The sequence below is a fragment of the Pseudorasbora parva genome, chromosome 1, assembly GCF_024679245.1.
Source record: "Pseudorasbora parva isolate DD20220531a chromosome 1, ASM2467924v1, whole genome shotgun sequence".
Classification (NCBI taxonomy): domain Eukaryota; kingdom Metazoa; phylum Chordata; class Actinopteri; order Cypriniformes; family Gobionidae; genus Pseudorasbora; species Pseudorasbora parva.
This window is the reverse complement of record NC_090172.1, coordinates 18,879,390-18,897,524: the sequence shown is the minus strand read 5'-3', so window position 1 is coordinate 18,897,524 and position 18,135 is coordinate 18,879,390. Positions and strand designations below refer to the sequence as shown.

At 37.7% G+C, this 18,135-nt stretch overlaps 1 protein-coding gene across 1 annotated transcript in view; it reads left to right on the top strand.

Moving 5' to 3' along the window:
• LOC137058526 (collagen alpha-1(XXV) chain) overlaps window positions 1–18,135 on the top strand; it is an 800,473-nt gene that overhangs the window by 244,038 nt on the left and 538,300 nt on the right. The window contains exon 5 of the mRNA XM_067431845.1: window positions 882–908. Coding sequence (XP_067287946.1) covers window positions 882–908 — 27 coding nt within the window. The remainder of the gene's footprint in view (window positions 1–881; window positions 909–18,135) is intronic.

Below are 18,135 nucleotides of genomic sequence, written 5' to 3'. Positions count from 1 at the left end.
CGCGCATGTGCGTCCAGTACGCGTTGGATCTGATCCAGTACATCATCATGCTACAGGCTGCAGCAAGGACTTCTTGCCCAATCTCGGTCCTGAAGGGCCACTGTCCTGCACGGTTTAGCTCCAACCCCAATCAAACACACCTGAAACAGCTAATCAATGCCTATAGATGCATTGATTAGCTGTTTCAGGTGTGTTTGATTGGTGTTGGAGCTAAACTCTGCAGGACAGTGGCCCTCCCCTGCTCTTGAGTGTGGAGCCAAATAAACAGTTTTTGCTGTGAAGAAGTGTCATAAATCCGTTTTGAATTAAGTTGTTTTGCAAATAAATATTTCTGAGTGTTATCAGATTGTGTATGATTTTTTTATTTTATTGTACTTACCCTGTAACTACATGAAACAAGAGGGAAACAATTGCCACTTTAATTGACAGTTTATTCATTTTCTGTTTTGGTAACCTGATAATGTCGAAATATGCAAACAAACAAGCACTGATCTTTTGTAGTTGGACACGTTTATACTAAGAAATTACTAAGTTTCTTTAGCATGCTGGGAAGCAAATGTCTGTCATATAATGTGCAAATGTTTCATATTCAAAAAACAACACTTAATGTTGAATGTATTGTGTATAGGTGTACGAATTAGGTTATCATGTTGAAAGGCAGAGAGAGTCACCTTGTAAGCCTTAAATTGAGTAGAACAACTGGACCATGAATGCATATTCCCATTTATTTTGAACACAGCATGTGTGGGAAACTATATATCTTTATATTTTTAGATGTGTGTTATATGTGAGATTCATGTACGACATACACATGCAATCCATGTTGTTTCAGTTTATAGAGCTAAATTAATTTTTTTTCCCTCTTTTATAATTCCCAATAGGGTCCACCTGGCCCAAAAGGTGACAAGGTAAGAACCCTTTGAAAACTTTTTACATCAACAAATCCCATTTTTCATACACTGTAAAAAATTGTTGTAAAATAACAGTAATCTACTGGCAGCTGTGGTGCCAACAATTTACTGTTAATTTACAGCCCTCTGCTGTTTATATACAGCTCTCCTTTTTTACAGTATGTTACCGTAATAATACCATGTAGGCAGGGCCGCATCAAGACTATAAGGGGCCCTTGGGCTTTTACCTCTTGAGGGGCCCTTCATCCATTGGAACTGCATAATTAATCGTTAAAAGTTACGGTCCCACCCCTTTTACCCCACCAGGTGGCAACAAGTGACTGAATATGCATTTTGTCATTGAATCATTCTAAAGTTTACTCAATTTTTTTCCCCCTTTTATTTTACGGGAATAAATGGTATTTAAAAACATCCAAATATATAGGTCTGTTATATACAATTTATATATATATATATATTATTATTAATATTTATATATATATATGTGTATATATATATATTATATATATAAAATATATATATTAAATACAGAGATAGTATGTTAAAAACACATTTTAGTTCATATTCATGGCGTCTCAAAATGTTCTTAAGATTATTGTAGGAAACATGTATGATAAGGCCTATTTAATTACATGTAGCCTATGCAGAATTTTTTGTATCAATGTTGCCATACATAAAAATTATTATATTCCACAGCTCTAGTAGCCTGGATGCCAGCCGAACTTAGCCCCGCCCACAACATTTTTAGGACGGCCAATTCGGTCTGGCATTGCTCCATAAAGGAGTAATTATCTCCGAAAAGAAACTGTTCGGACCAATTAAATCATCAGGGCGGGCTTTAGACGATGACGGACAGATGATAAACAGTAACGTAATCATGCACGTCATCAAAGGAGCTTGGATTATATTATTTACTCGAATCCTAAACGGAGAGCTTGTTTATATATGCGTGTTTCAACCAAACCAGGAAAGACATCAATTGGATAGACCTACAAAGGTTTTTGTTAGGAAAATGTTATTGCAATTTGTGAATTAAGTTACTTTTCACCACAAAAGTAGGCATAAATTTCAAAATAATCACTACCCTAAACCTACCCAAGAGAACGTGTCATTTATACGCCATAAAGTGCGTATCATATGCACGCCAAAATGAGTTTTGGCGTAAACATGCCACGACATTGCACACTCGTACTATTTATACGCATTTATGTGTGATCGGGTTGGATGTAACATATGTAACAATAAATAAGCACCCACAACAGTAGATAGCAGTGACATTTCACAATTCTCTGCCTAATAATATAAATGTAAAACATTATTGAATACAAGTGAACAGTTGAAGTTGCAGGACACAGTGATTCAGGTACAGCAATTAAATAATCAAACATAATAACACTGCATATTCTTCACTGTATAAATTAAATATAGATAAATGCATGTTATAACTTGCTAGTAAAGTTTTGTTTTTTTTGTTTTTGTTTTGTTTTTTTTGTTCTTTGATTAACATGATAGACTGAATGATGTAGGCTATATGCTGTTGCGGTCACTTTAAGACCAAATGCACAATATTGTATCCAGACACGCATTTTATTTGCAACTTTAAGTGCATGTGTTAAAACATTTGGGGATTTGTTTTCTTTCTATTCTAATGCATTTAAGAAACTTTGAGAGAAGGACATGATTGAGAGCAGGATGTGAATTATTATGTGCAATTAAAGTTTTTCCAGAAATAGGTACTTCTTATCTGTTTAGTAGATTTTGATCAAATGGTTTGATAATGTTTAAAATTATTTAGACACAGTGGACAGGCAGGCTTAAAACACAATAATGCAATCAGCCAATACCCCCCCCCCCCAAAAAAAACAACAACAACAACAACAACAACAACAACAACAACAACATCACATAACCACTTATAAATATCACTTTAAGCTAAAGTGCATATTATTTTTGATGTTAAAATACAGATACTGACATTGTCATATGTAGAAACTATAAATTCATTAGCTGATCTAGCTGTTTCTTTGCTAACTGTACAAATTGTCTCTTTATTGCTAAATGAATATTATTATTTCTATATTTGTTTTAAGTGACCTGTCCATCTACACACAACACATGAGTTTGCGTTTGTTTGTCTGTATGTTCATACAGTGGTGCAAAACACACTTCAGCTTTAATGAATAAAGCTGGGTAGTAGTGGTCTGGTAGTATTGTTCATTTGATACCTCATTGTTTGATTTATTAGTGCTAGTGCTGGCTTCTGCTGACAATCCAGCAGTAGTGGAAAAGTACAGGAAAAGACAGCAATGTACATCAGCAAGTCGATCAATCCACCACTAAATATCAATGCGCTCTCGACATTTGACAGGGAAATAACACCATAGATGCGCTCCATCACTGCATGTGCTGTAAGTTTAACCTACATTTTAGACTAATCCTTACTAGGGTGACCTCCTGTCCCGCTTTGCGTGTACCGTAGGCTACATCACACCTTGTCCTGCATGTTGAAAATGTCCCACATTTTCATCAGTCTGTTAGTTTTTAATTATCATATTAATAAATGCATCTGTTCAGAAAACTACTGGATAATTCTGTAAATTGGTTATATTTTTAATAATATAATATAAATGAATATATACGGCTGTGAATTAACTAATTTCATGTTGATTTATATTTTATTTGTTAATTATTTATTTTGTTGGGTTTTAGTTGGACTTGGTCAGAACTCTTTCAAAAATAGTTTATCTACACGATAACTGCTGCCTTTAGGCTCAGCGATGTTTAATTTAAATTACATGTAAAATAAAGACATGTTATGTTACATTGTGTTGTAATGGTGTTTTCTGGTAGGGACTAAAGAACAAAATATTTATCAGCTGCAAAGCAGAATACAAATGTTTTTATTAACTTAGACATTATATAACATTTTTAGGTTATGTTTTAGTGTTGCTAACATTTCTCACATTGCCCCACATTTGGTTTGTTTGATGGTGGTAAACCTAATCCTGACTCCTGAATATTTTATTTAAGTTGCATATATTTTGTTCTTGCACTGATGTTAAATTTTTAGCCATGTTGCACTTTGACAGTCAGTTTGAGATATAGGCTATATTAGATTATTTTGTTTATTGTATCAATTATTCAAATGATTCTAACAGTTTTTGCCTTTGAAATGACTGGGGAAAAAAGTGTCCCAATCAACCTGAATTCGCTAGCCTGGATGACCGCCGAACTTAGCCCCGCCCACAACATTTTTAGGGGCAGTTCGGTCTGGCCTTGCTCCATAGAGGAGTAATTAGGCTTGTTTGAGATGCGCCTTGGCTCGCCTGAAAAAAAGGCAAGACTAGGCGGCTGCAGTGAGTTGAGGAGTGAAAAAAGTGCAGGCAAGCCGGACAGTTCTCTCTTCTCATAGTGGATCAGACACCTGTGAGATCAGTTTCTGATATTGCGGGATTCACACTCGTGCGCTCTGTTGCTGATAAACTGGATGTAATTTAAGTTCTGTTGCTTTTATATGAAAATAAATATTATGAACAAGACACCCAAAGTTTTTGTTATTTATTTCCATTCGAAAGACCTGTTTATCAAGCATTTTTACTTTAATTACATACATGTTTTTATATATTTTTATTAATATGACAACAATCACATAACCAACAGAGAGATTGCACTCTCAGAGAGTTAGAGAATATTCACACATAATTTATACACATAAAAACATGATATCAGAGTTTTTAAATCAAATATAAAAAATAAAAAAAACATACATCACGGTTGATTAAACCAATAAGCATTAAGCTGTGTCGTCAGCAAGTCGTTTTCCATCATGCTTTTGGTCAGCGCAGTCAGTTGAGAGCAACTGCGCTCGACTAGCCTAGAAATCTAGACGCACCCTAGCGGCAGCAAATTTAATCTGCCTGCAAGTGTCGTCTAGGAACTCTCAATACCCTTCTGAGCTGTATTCCCCTCACTCTGGACGGGCCGATCACATCGTGTATAGAGTCGGCGGGCGGGGCCATAATGACAAAGGCCGAGTTGCGTTTGCGTGCTTCTAGTAAACACAGAAACTGGCGAACGGCGGCGGTCTTTCGAATCAGCTTTGACTGCGATTCTGAAAGACTTGGAGTTAAGCTTTTCTCTGAGAAAAGAACAAAGAACGGCACTGAAGTCATTCTTAAAAAGGGAAGATGTGTTCAGAGTTTAGCCGACCGGATACGGTGAATGTTTAATCTATCAACAAGCTCTGTTTCACCTTCGTTGCTCTGGTTGGTGGTAGCGCTATTATATAGCGTGCAGAGGGAGTCTGAAAGACAACCGTTTATCCCGCCCCTCGGATTGAGCCCTGGTATGGTGAGTTTCCAGACCAAACATCTTGATGTGGGTCTGGCTTGTCAGGCTAGCGTTGACTGTAGAATCCGACACATCCGCCTCGCCATCGCGAGAGATTTTTGACAAACGTCAGCATGACATCAGAGCAAGTTGGACCGCCCTTGGACACATTTCTAACCGGCATGCATCTCGCGCTGATCACCGGTGATCGGTTCTGCGCAGATTTTTCTCATCTCGAACAAGCCTATTATCCCTGAACAGAAACTGTTCGGACCAATGAAATCATCAGGGTGGGCTTTAGACGATGACGGAAAGATGATCAACAGTAACGTAATCATCACGTCATCAAAGGGGCTTGGATTATATTTTTTCGAATCCTAAGCTTGTTTGTATATGCATTCACCTTCACAATTTCTCTCAGAAATGATGATCATGTTGGGTAAGTACTCTGTGTATCATTAAATTATTTTATTTTTTTACAACACCGGCAAAGATCGTGTATTCCAGACTGATTTCAGCGTGCAGACAGGGTTGCCAAGTTTTTACAACAAAACCCGCCAACTACTAGCCCTAAACAATAGCTTCTCGGGGGGATCTCCAGGGGAAAAATGGCGTTTGGGGGGTAAAATGTGTGTTATTTTGGCAGGGTTGCCTGCTAAAATTTGCACTCATGGGTCTATATATCACATAATAGTCACTTCAACCTGCGGACATAGAAAACAACCGCGGGAAAAAACGCGGACTTGGCAACACAGTGCAGTTGAGCTATGTTGACATTTGACAATGCGTCGCTTCGTTGCTCTGATTGGTTGTAGGTCTATCCAATTGATGTCTTTCCTGGTTTGGTTGAAACACACCCCATAATCACAGCCCAATGGAGCAGTTTCAGACTTATATTCTGACTAGAATTGAGTATAACCACGTCAGGCTATGAATTCGCACTATACTCTTTGAAATCAATTCGATTGCATTATATTGCTTGAAACCCCAAATAGTATAACATTATTCATTAATTATTCAAAGTTATTTGTCATTGTAAAAAAAAAGTAGTTTCATCTTTTTGATCATAACTTGTAGTGTAGCTAATAGGGCTGGGATAAACGATTAATCTAGCGATTATGTTTTCGATGCATCGATTAATCTAACGATTAATTTTTCCTGTCCGATTCGGTTACGATTCGATTCGATTATCGATTATCTCCCCATTAATTGCCTAATAGCAATTTATACATGTTGATTTAATTATCTGAATGAAAAAAACTATTTCCTTAACATTGCAATATATGTTTATTGCTCTTAAAATTCCGAAGTAAAAGACTATACAAGAACAATGCATTCAATAAAATCATAACAAAGTGCACACACACACACACACACACACACACACACACACACACACACACACACACACACACACACACACACACACACACACACACACACACACACACACACACACACACACACACACACACACACACACACACACACACACACACACACACACACACACACACACTATTTTGAAGTTACTGCACTCTGCCTTTGTATTGTCTGCAAAAAATGTGGAGTCATGCCAAGGCAAAAGGCAGTAACTTCCATATTATCAATATTTGGTTGCTGATCACCATTTACAAAATCAATATAGTAATACCTGTATAAAATCTACTGATCATGGCATTTATTTTGGATGATTTACAATTAATTATAGCCATCTTCTTATTACCATCATGTGCTTTGGTTGCATTCTGATGCCATTATTAAGGACACAATACGTCTTGTAAAGAGTATCTTCATTGGTGTGCAGCAAAACTTACAGGTTGATAGGTGACACTGAATTATATGAACAAGATAAGATTTTTTCTTATGAGTAAACATTTGCATATATAATGCAAAGATATAAAAAATAGAACAAATAACAAATCATGTAAAAATGCATGGGATTGGAATAAGATAAATAGCAAATAGTGCCGCTGGTTAATCAAGGGTTAAGTTTGGCTATCACACTCTGATGACAGCGCTGACTGGAACGGATTGCCCATTCATAGGCTAAACAGAGTAATTATTTATTGCAATATGTTTTTAATGTTTTTATCTATTAAAAAATGATACAATAGGCTACATAGCTTAATTACTTTTACATCTTTGAATGAAAATCGCCTATAGCCTAAAAGGACAACTTTTAGATTGATGTGAACGACAAGTAGGAATAATTCTCAGAATGCTTGTGGATTAAACATCCCCGATGACGTTCATTGCCATGGATTTTATCGGGTTTACAAGAAAAGGTAGGATATATGGATATAATTGCGAACTGTTACTACTGATTGTATGCGTGAGCTCACGCTGTCACGGCATTCGAGTGCACACAGTCGTGGGCTGCAGTCCCAAACTGCCTGACAGCGCGCTGAGTGAATATTCTGCATTATGAAAACATGTATGACAGTACACAGGCTACACCGTAACTTAAACGCGGCAGACTTTAATAGACAGTAAAACAAAGGCGGGACACCATAACTGGATGTCGGTACCGTAACTTAATTTAAACATCTGTCTTCCTGTGTGCTGAAATTTTTTACGTAGCAGTGACAAAATGCGTGCATGCGCACCTGTGCTCCGTGCGCGCTGCGCGCCAACCCGCAAGCCTTGCACTTCTGAAAGTCTGAGGAGCCACTCGTGTTGCAACCATAGATATACATAATAAATAATATACTTAATTACATAATATACTTTATTATGTATATCTATGGTTGCTACTACTCTCCGGCACCACCATCTTTATTTTGAGTCTGACGAATCGACGCGCATATTTTGCGTCGACGTATTTTTTTGCGTCGACGTCCCCAGCCCTAGTAGCTAACTACTTCAAAATGGTAGCTTGTAAAGCTACAGTTTCAGAGTACACAGCAAAATCCCCAGTGTTAAATCAACACTGCTCAGTGTATTTGGTCCCACTCCACAGAGGTTTAAAATAACTCTTAAGCGGTGTTAACGTTAATGAGATAATTAAGAGATTAAGAGTTTCATTAAGTTATGATTGAACTTTAGTGATGAACACCTCATGATAATGAACAGAATCTGAAGGAAACTGAAGGAAAGAGAAACACAAGAACTACAACTGACTTCAGCTGCAGCCTTAGATGAAATCAACTGAAGATAAAAGAATCAATCAATCAATCAATCAATCAATCAATCAATCAATCAATCAATCAACTTTATTTATATAGTGCTTTTACAATCACGATTGTGTCAAAGCAGCTTCACAGTGTCAAACAGGATAATATTGCGACAAAATTAGATTTGGCTGTACAGTCGTACTGGAGAAAACAGTGATGTTATCAGCTTATTTTAATTTATCATATAGTGACAATGTTGGCATATCAGTATTATAGTTTATAGAATTAAATAAAACCTAATTCATACATTTTATTTGTATAATTAGTTGAATAATTTGATCATTTGATCCCCTCATTGGGGATTTTAGTGTCCCCAACTGAGCAAGCCAAGCCAAAGGTGACAGTGGCAAAGAACCAAAACTCCATCAGGGCATGATGGAGAAAAATAAACCTTGGGAGAAACCAGACTCAGTCGGGGTGCCAGTTCTCCTCTGGCCTATTAACACACCATGTATGATTATTATACTGGCAACCTTACAGGTCAGAAATCATATTAGATCGGAATATTCAAAATTTTAGGGTATCCCGGAAGAGACGGGTTTATTTAGGATGGTGCGTCGATTACACAAGAGTATGAATACATGAAAGATCGGAATTATTGCGCCTGAGATGGGTTTTTTGAGCATGACGTGCCGGTGAGGCAAATTCGGAGGAGACACCAATTGACACGGCTCAGCAGACACTCCAGGATGCGTTGGTCATGTCCAGGCGCAGGTCCACCATCCGATCCGGACAGGGCCCAGATCCGGGATAAACCTTGGGATAAACAGAGAGACTAACATTAGCGTAGATGCCCCTCTTTTTATGATGTAACGAGTACATCAGGTGTTATGGGAAGTGTTCCCGGTTCCATTAAATCTCTGAATTAATGAAAAGAAGACATTAAATCTCTGAAGATCTCAGCAGAGTAGGATTAAACAACTTCACAATTACTTCTGTAATACTGTACTTCTCTGAGAAAGAACAGAGGTTTAGATACTGATGTTTTATGGAAATCATGTTGTCACCATTATGGTGATCAGTGTTTCATATAGTTGGGCAGTTTGACTTTAAACTAACAATTAAATCTTTGTAACAGTATTTACTAAAACACAATTTGTTGCAAAGAAATGTCATCTTGTTTTATGCATCATACATTTTGTTGTCAAGTAAAGTTTTAAAGATCACCAATCTTATACTGAACAAAAGCAGTTATTTGTTGTTAAATAAATCTTTCATCAGCATAACATTCTTGCCACAAATTAAATAGAATTTAGATTTCTTAATTTTGGTGTGTAAAAATAGTTGGACAAACAGACATAGAGAATCAGCATATGAATCTCAACAATGGTGACATGTTTTATGTCACAATGCATTCTGGGACCCACCCAATTATAAAATGGCTCCCAGCATGAAGCATGTCACCATTGTTGAGAATCATATGCTGATTCTAGATGTCTGGATACAATATTTGCTTCAGTAATTTTGAAAAACTCTAAATTCAAAATCTGATCTGTGGCCAAATAAAAAATTACTCAATACCATATTTGGTCAGTGATGAGATTAGCCGGGGTGTAAAGATTCCTTTTAACAACGATAGGATTCGGTTGAAATAAAACTGTTCACGCTCCGGCCACATGCAATTTCATTGGTTTACATTACAACATCTTATTGGCGTAGACGCTTCAAGTCTGCGCATGCGCATTCCTTAATGTATGATTTTATGAATGAACCACACGGAATAGATTCATATATTGTTTTAAATTAAACAAAACGCAAAAATGAGCACTTGGTGACGGTACCTCCGGCATAATTAAGGCTAATAGAGCTGTTTAACATTTGGCTTCTTCATCAGGGTCGGTAGATCAGCACAAACCCGGATTTTACACAAATGATAATTAATTATTAACTGTAGTATTGGACACCTCCGAACGCAAACGGCTAATTTTAGTTTAAAGCATGACCAATCGTTTAAACAAAATTGTTGTCCAATTGTACAAAGTGCTAAAGTGGTATAAAGTCTTTCCCTGTTAATAAAATATGTGGGCCTGTGTAGGTCTTATTTATAGTTTTAAAAGCCCATATTTTATTGTAGGACTAACTAGCTAAGTGTCAACGGGTTAACATGTGACAAATTAGATATTAAAAATCCATTTATTTATCTACCCTCGCATTGTGCATGCTATAATCTGTGTACAAACGGGATGATTTTTTTTTTCACTCCTGTACATCTGTGCAACACTACTCGAGGACTTGCAGTAAATACCAAGAAGAGAAGTGATAGAAACATTTATTGCAATACGCACTTGAGCACATAAATACCCACAAAGAAGTTTCACCGTGTGGAATATATTAATAATAGATTTTCATATATTACAATTACTTAAATCAAAATAGATTGGCACCTTATTAATATTTTTTTCACATATATTAAACATATGTAAATATGTTTATGTCGCATAGATTTATTTCCTTTATGTGTAAATAAGTTTAGCTATACATATGTTAATACAATAATTTGCAATATATGTGCATATTTTAATTTCTAATATATGTTAATATATTAGTTTTATACATATGTAAATCTTTTGAATTATATATTAATGCAGCAGTTTAATATATTTTACATAAGTGTGCCTCCATATATGTAAATATTTTCATTTTATAAACATCATTAAATTTGTAATGAAAAAGTCAAAATTTCATATTTTCCAGACAATGCAAAAATGTTGACCCAATGGATATAAACAAAATGTGTCTGCAGAGAACACATGCTAAACAACAATAGTTTGTGATTTTTATTGATGTTAACAAAAAGTGAAAGTACAGAGAGCATATATAAACTTAACTGCACAAAAAATAAAATTTTGCAAATCCAGACACAAATAGACTTTAACTCAAAATACAAAGCTTTAATGTAAACTTGGATTTGCAATGGGCCTGTCTCTTTCCTTTAATAGAGGGTGTGCGCTGATGTCACTTTCCCGTTGGGACACGACCCTCAGCTGGACTGAGTGGCAAAACATTCTGGAGCAGGGCTGACTTTAATAAGAGAAATTGCAGAAATGGGAGCAAAACAAGCTTCTTCTTTTTTCCTGAAATAAATTAAATGTATTTGGATTCAACGGTGATTTTCAGACATTTATATGTACCTGATTCTGATGCCGGGGAAATATATAAAGCAAAGCATGTGAACACTTTATCTGCTAAACAAATACTATAAATACAGTTTAGGTAGCTCTAAATCCAGATGATTATATAATCGTCATATTACCCAGGCTTAAAAATTGTTAACGCAATAAGGCATTTTAGACATAACATCTGACTTGATGTTTGGTCATACTTCTTGGGATTTATTGGTGAAATTAAAGTGTTGAGGACATCAATGTATATACTGGTTGTGTATTTTGTGTAGATTTTTAATTTACTTGGATAGCTGTCAGCTATTACCATGAGCCAGACAATACAGAGTTCTGCACTGTAATGGTGTTCCAACCATACACATTTGCTTTCTAAGAAAAACTGGGTATGTCTATTTAACCATCCACCTTTCTAGAACACAATGCTCATTACAATGGATATTTTTTAATAAACGCTTACACAAATAGAAATATTTAATTGGTGAGTTGTCAATACAGTATATGACCTAGTATATGATTTTAGCCCAAAATTTTACATATCTAACATAAAATGTTCTGATGTCTGGATTCAGGTTGTTTCTGCGAATAGCAGCAATCTATTTGTTTGTCTTTCTGTAGCTTTCGGAAGGTTGCACAAAGATAGCTCTGATTTATTGTTGAATGTGCAATCAACTGTATCTATTTGTACCTAACCCTTTCCCAGATGTGTTTTGGGTGTTGTTGTTTTTTGCAGCATTCACGTTGAACACCAATCCTGCCACTCAGTGTTTTTGCCACTCAGTTAAGTCTAATACAGTTAAACGCCGTCTACTGGGACATCATGTGCATACTCTTATATTGGAACCTCAGTTCTACCAAACTGTTTCCTTCTCATGCCGTTCTATGGCAGCATCTGAAACAAGAATGAAGATAAAAAATGTTGAATTAGTCAGTGGCCACTTGAGGTGGTTGTGATTAAGTTATTTGTTGCATTCTGCAAGTTTCATAGCTTAAAACATCCTCCTCATTATAAACAAAGCATTGATTTAATCCAAAAATGGATGTTGCAGGATCTGTAATTGTATTAGCACGAGACTGCTTCCAGAGCAAGACATCAAAAAATACTATTTTGACAAATATAACTGATTGTCTCCTCTCCAACAATAAGCTGGGGTGTTCTGGTTCAATGTGGCTGTTGTCGTGTCATCAAGGTGGATAATGCACATTAGTGGTGGAGGAGATTCCCCCCTTCCATATGCAAAGCGGTTTGAGAACCCAGTAAAGCGCTATATAAATAACTATTTAAAAAAAACATAACCCCAAACTTTTGAATGGTACTAGTGCATATTTGAGATTTTACATACGTACCGGACATAGGAACTCTGAGATAGGACCTGCAGTCCATCAGCATGGAATAATCTAAAAAAATAAAAATGAAAAATTTGTCAAAGTGCCAAAAATATATTGTTTTAGAAGAAAAAATGCTGAAGCAGAGGTGAAATGTTTTTTTTAATATTTATTTTTTAGGTTTACTAATTTAGTATTTTTCATTCAGTGTCACTGTACATACTGTTTGACATTTGGATGTCAAAGCCTTCTTAAAATGAGTAATAAAATATATATAATTTTCATAAGACATTTTCAATGGAAGACTTCAAGGGTCTTCTTTATAAAATTTGAAATATGGATATTTTTCTTACACAAACGCCTTTATTAAAATCAGAAGGCTCTATTGAACCATCGGAGCCGTGTGGAGCACATTATTTGATGGACAGCTGCATTTTTTCTGGACTTCAAAAACAGCTACAACTACTGCTTCGATTAATGTTAGCCTGGACTTTTTAAATATAACTCTGATTGTATTTGTCTGAAAGAAAAATATAACTCATATAACGTTAAGAATATAAGTCCTTCCGGTTACGGCGACTGAGGGAATGGCAGCATAGTTCATCGTCTCCTCCGACGATTTATATTTAGTCTCACTAAACCCTTAGAAAAATATATATATAACTCTTCAAAGCAAACTATAGTGGGACAACAATGGAAACAAGAGAGAAGAGCAGGAAAACCTACTCAGAGGCTCTAGAAACTGAAGATAGATCGTAAGGAGCAGCTGGCGCAACGCATGCGTTAGCACAAAAACAAGATGCTAATCAACAGCAGTCACACCTGGATAACACACAGATCAGTTTGGAACGAATTTTGGAGGAAATTCAAAACTTTCGCAAAGAGAACAATCATCAGCTGGATGAAATCAAGATCGAATTAAACAAGACAAACCAAAGAATCGGTCACGCAGAAGATCGCATTGAAGAAATTGACACACGAATGCAAAACGTGGAAGAGACCATGCAAAAAATGATAAAAATGCAGGCGCAGTTGGAAAGCAAACAGATTGATCAAGAAGGCAGGTCAAGAAGAGACAATATAAGAATATATAATGTGCCAGAAGACGCAGAGAGAAACTCCATGACTGACTACGTTGAACAACTCCTGCGAGACACTTTGGATTTTCCTCCGGATACAGAACTGTATGTGGAGAGAGCACACCGGGCACTTGTAGCCAAACCCGGGGCGAACGCGAGACCCAGGTCGATTATAGTGAAGTTCCTCAGGTACAAAATGAAAGAAGAAGTGATCCGGAAGGCCTGGGCGAAAAAAGATATTCTTGTCGGCCAACAAAAAATCTACTTCGATCACGATTATCCTCCTGCGGTTCTTCAAAAAAGGAAGGAATATTCGGAGGTGAAAAAAGTGCTGAAAGAGAAGAGGATTCGATTCCAAACCCCTTATCCAGCAAGACTTCGTGTGTTCTATGAGGATGGGACCTACATCTACCACACAGCTGAAGAGGCATACCTGGATATGGTGAAAAGAGGGTTCCGCGTGGAAAAAACATCGCCGATGGAATCACTAATGGAACAACTCGAACGCACGTCTTGGGAGACTGTTTCAAAGCAGAAGACAAGAGGTAAAAAGGCTCCGAGATCGACAGACATCAGGGAACGCCTACAGGCATATAGAAGATAATATGAGACTGCAAGAAAAAAAAAAAAAAAAAATCTTCTCTCCTGGTATTACTGAATGACAGCACATTACGTCGGACACGAAAGGTATGTTCTTTTATATATCGCGCAAAGACGGTGAACTGGAGGGCCCCGATCACCACTTGGAAGAGGAGGTTTCCCCTCCATGCCAGACGCCACTCAACAACTTGTTACAGGGTCATATGTTCGAGACCTCTATCTTGGAAGCAGAATATGTTTGTCAGTTTCTTAAGATATTATTATTATTATTATTATTTTTTTTTTCTTCTTTCTTGTTCTGTTTTGTTTATATACTGTTTTACCAGGGACTGTGCCTCTACTATGGTTTAGATGTCGATACTATACTGAACAGACATAACAAATAACGAAGTAAAAGTAATTTCCTTCAACGTCAATGGTTTACTTAACCCAGTCAAAAGGAAAAAAATCTTAAGCAAAATGAAAAAAGAAAACGCTCATATAGTGTATCTACAAGAGACACACCTGAATAACACGGAGCATGAAAAATTAAAAAGAATGGGATTTACTCAGATCTATTTCTCATCATGCCATACAGGGCATAGGAGAGGAGTTGTTATTTTGATTTCTCATAAGGTTATTTTTGAAAAGAAATATGAATATGCTGATAAAGAGGGTCGGTTTATTTTTATCCATGGAGTGATGAATGGAACATATGTTACTTTGTTTAACATTTATGCCCCACCCGGTAGTAGTGTTACTTTTTTCCAAAAGATTTTTCAAATTATGGCCTCCGAAACAAAGGGCATATTGATTTGTGGAGGTGATTTAAATGTACATCTACAGCCTGAACTTGACTCCTCAAACAAAAAAACAACTTATAAACTCATCCAACGTAAGATTAACACATTGATGAATGATATTGGCATAATTGATGTATGGAGGGACATATACCCCAATACTAAAGATTATACGCATTTTTCTCATCCACATAATGCCTACACCAGGATATATTATTTCCTCATGTTTAATAAAGATAGGACCAGAGTAAAAAGATGTGATATTGGAATAATAGATATTAGTGATCATGCCCTAATCTATCTAATAATAAAACTAGATTATAAACCTAAGGATACCCTGTGGAAATTTAACCTGAACCTTCTTAATGATCCCTCTTTTAAAATAAATATTAAGAATGAGATCCACTGCTATTTAGAAAATAATGATAATGAAGAAGTCACACCTCCCATACTGTGGGATGCTGCAAAAGCAGTATTAAGAGGTAAAATTATAGCATTGGCTTCGCTAAGAAAGAAAACTCGACAACAGGAGTTAACCAAATTACAGCATCAATTAAAATTGTTAGAAAGAGAACATAAAGATAGGCTGGACCCAAAACTAGTGAAGTTAATAAACGTAATTTCGGGAGGAGTACGCCCATCTAATCTTTCAATTAATACCAAGGTATAAAACCAGCAGCTTACCTCTTCCCCTTTTTGGTTCCTGAAGCATTTGGCCTGCCCAACTGTGCTTGACTGGCTGCGCTGCTCATTTCACCTGTTGATCTCCAGACCGCCGGTCTCTCCGCTCCACATAACACCTCGCTCAAGAAAACCTCTCTCTTCTTCCATCTAGAATCATAACGGGGCTCGGTCGATCCTCATCGCGATGCATCGAGGTCTTCATCATCATCAACATCATCCTCTTCAGCAGTAACGTTAAGCCTCGTACCTCCTGCTGAGGAGTCCGTCGACGCGCTCAGGCGTTATCCAGCGCGGGTTTTCCATTTCACCCAGAGGAATTCAAAAGCGCAACTTCACGATCTGCTCGTGTGTTTTCACCAAAACTCTCTCTCACGCCGCATTCAGCGTTCTCGCAGCAACACGCAAACATCAACACAAACAACTGCACGATCTATACGGTCCGTTTCAGTTTCAGCCGGCAGCCGCAGCTGCCTACGCTTTCACGTCCGCCCCTTAATTCGGCCGGCACTATCGCGGCCGCAGACATTAGTTCCGCGTCTGCTCGCAATAGTTCCACGGCCTCTTCGACTGTTACCTTTCACCCTCCCACAGGTAAGTATAGCTTCTTCTGTTCTTCTTTCCACGCTTCCTATATTTCTGTGCTTTCTGGCTTTTATTCTCTGTTAAATCAAGAAAAGCTATATAATACATTTCTCCTCTGCTATTGGAGCAGGCCCAAAGCGTGAGGCTGCCTCCGCAAACGGTCCTGCCCCCCCCCCCCCTCCCTTAATTTCTTCTCTGCTATAGGTGCAAGACCCAAAGCGTGAGGCTGCCTCCGCAAACGGTCCTGCCCCCCCCCCCCTTAATTTCTTCTCTGCTATAGGTGCAGACCCAAAGCGTGAGGCTGCCTCCGCAAACGGTCCTGCCCTCCCCCCCCCTTAATTTCTCCTCTGCTATAGGTGCAGACCCAAAGCGTGAGGCTGCCTCCGCAAACGGTCCTGCCCTCCCCCCCCCTTTAAAATTTTTTCTCTGCTATAGGTGCAGACCCAAAGCGTGAGGCTGCCTCCGCAAACGGTCCTGCCCTCCCCCCCCCTTTAAATTTTTTCTCTGCTATAGGTGCAGACCCAAAGCGTGAGGCTGCCTCCGCAAACGGTCCTGCCCCCCCCCCTAATTTCTCCAACCTTATTCCATCCAGCTTCTGCTTCCTCTACAGTTTATTGCCTCCTTCTCAGCTGCATTGCTCTTACAGTTCCTACTACATCATTGCTATGGATCCATCACCTGTCTCCACCAAGCCTCCGCGCCTCAATCACCCCAGGTGGTTGGTCCCAGTATAGCTCATAAGCCCCGCCCCTCCGTGGTTTCTAATGGATACGAGTTGAACTAAACAATCAAATTACACTTTATATTTTCCAAGATGTTTTCTGTCTTAAGGCAGTTTTATCACTATGATTTATTTCAAGTATTTGTTTTAAATAAGTTTAGCTTAGTTAGTTGTTTGACGCTATAAAAGTTGTCACTGAGGAACCAGCAGACTTTTCAGGAGAAGAGTGTTTTAAGAGAGTTTTTATCTTAATTTCTATATTTCCCAGATTTTGCCATAAATATTAAGAGCATTAGCCCGAAGGTGGACACCGTTCCAACCCCAGCATTGCAATCCTACTGGACAACTTGGAGAGCTTTTCAAACAATTCCTACAACCAACTTGTTTTCCCAAATTCTCCCTCTTTTTCAATTTTGATGTCATACGAGATGTCCACCCAATCTAGTACCATCAAAGTCTATCTCGGCTGCTTAAATTTCTAATCTACAACCATCCATCCGACCATCTATGATCTCTAAGTTTTAAACAAGAACACCATCCGTTTCCTCATCAAAAGCAATAAACGGATCAATTTAAAAACTGCCTTTTCATTCCTATCTTCAATCTCCCGACACCCATCCAGCAATATCAATATCTTTCCTTCTCCCTTGCCACAGGGAGGTGCTGATCTCCTCACTTCTCGACCCGCTGTTTTCTGATGAGAACAACCTTCCTGTCACCAGGCAGTGAAGTTCATTTAAAAAGCTTCAGCAGATCCCCACCAACTCTGGTAATTAGGCTTACTTATATTCACCTCACTTCTTCCGCAATGGAGCAGACACCACCGCAG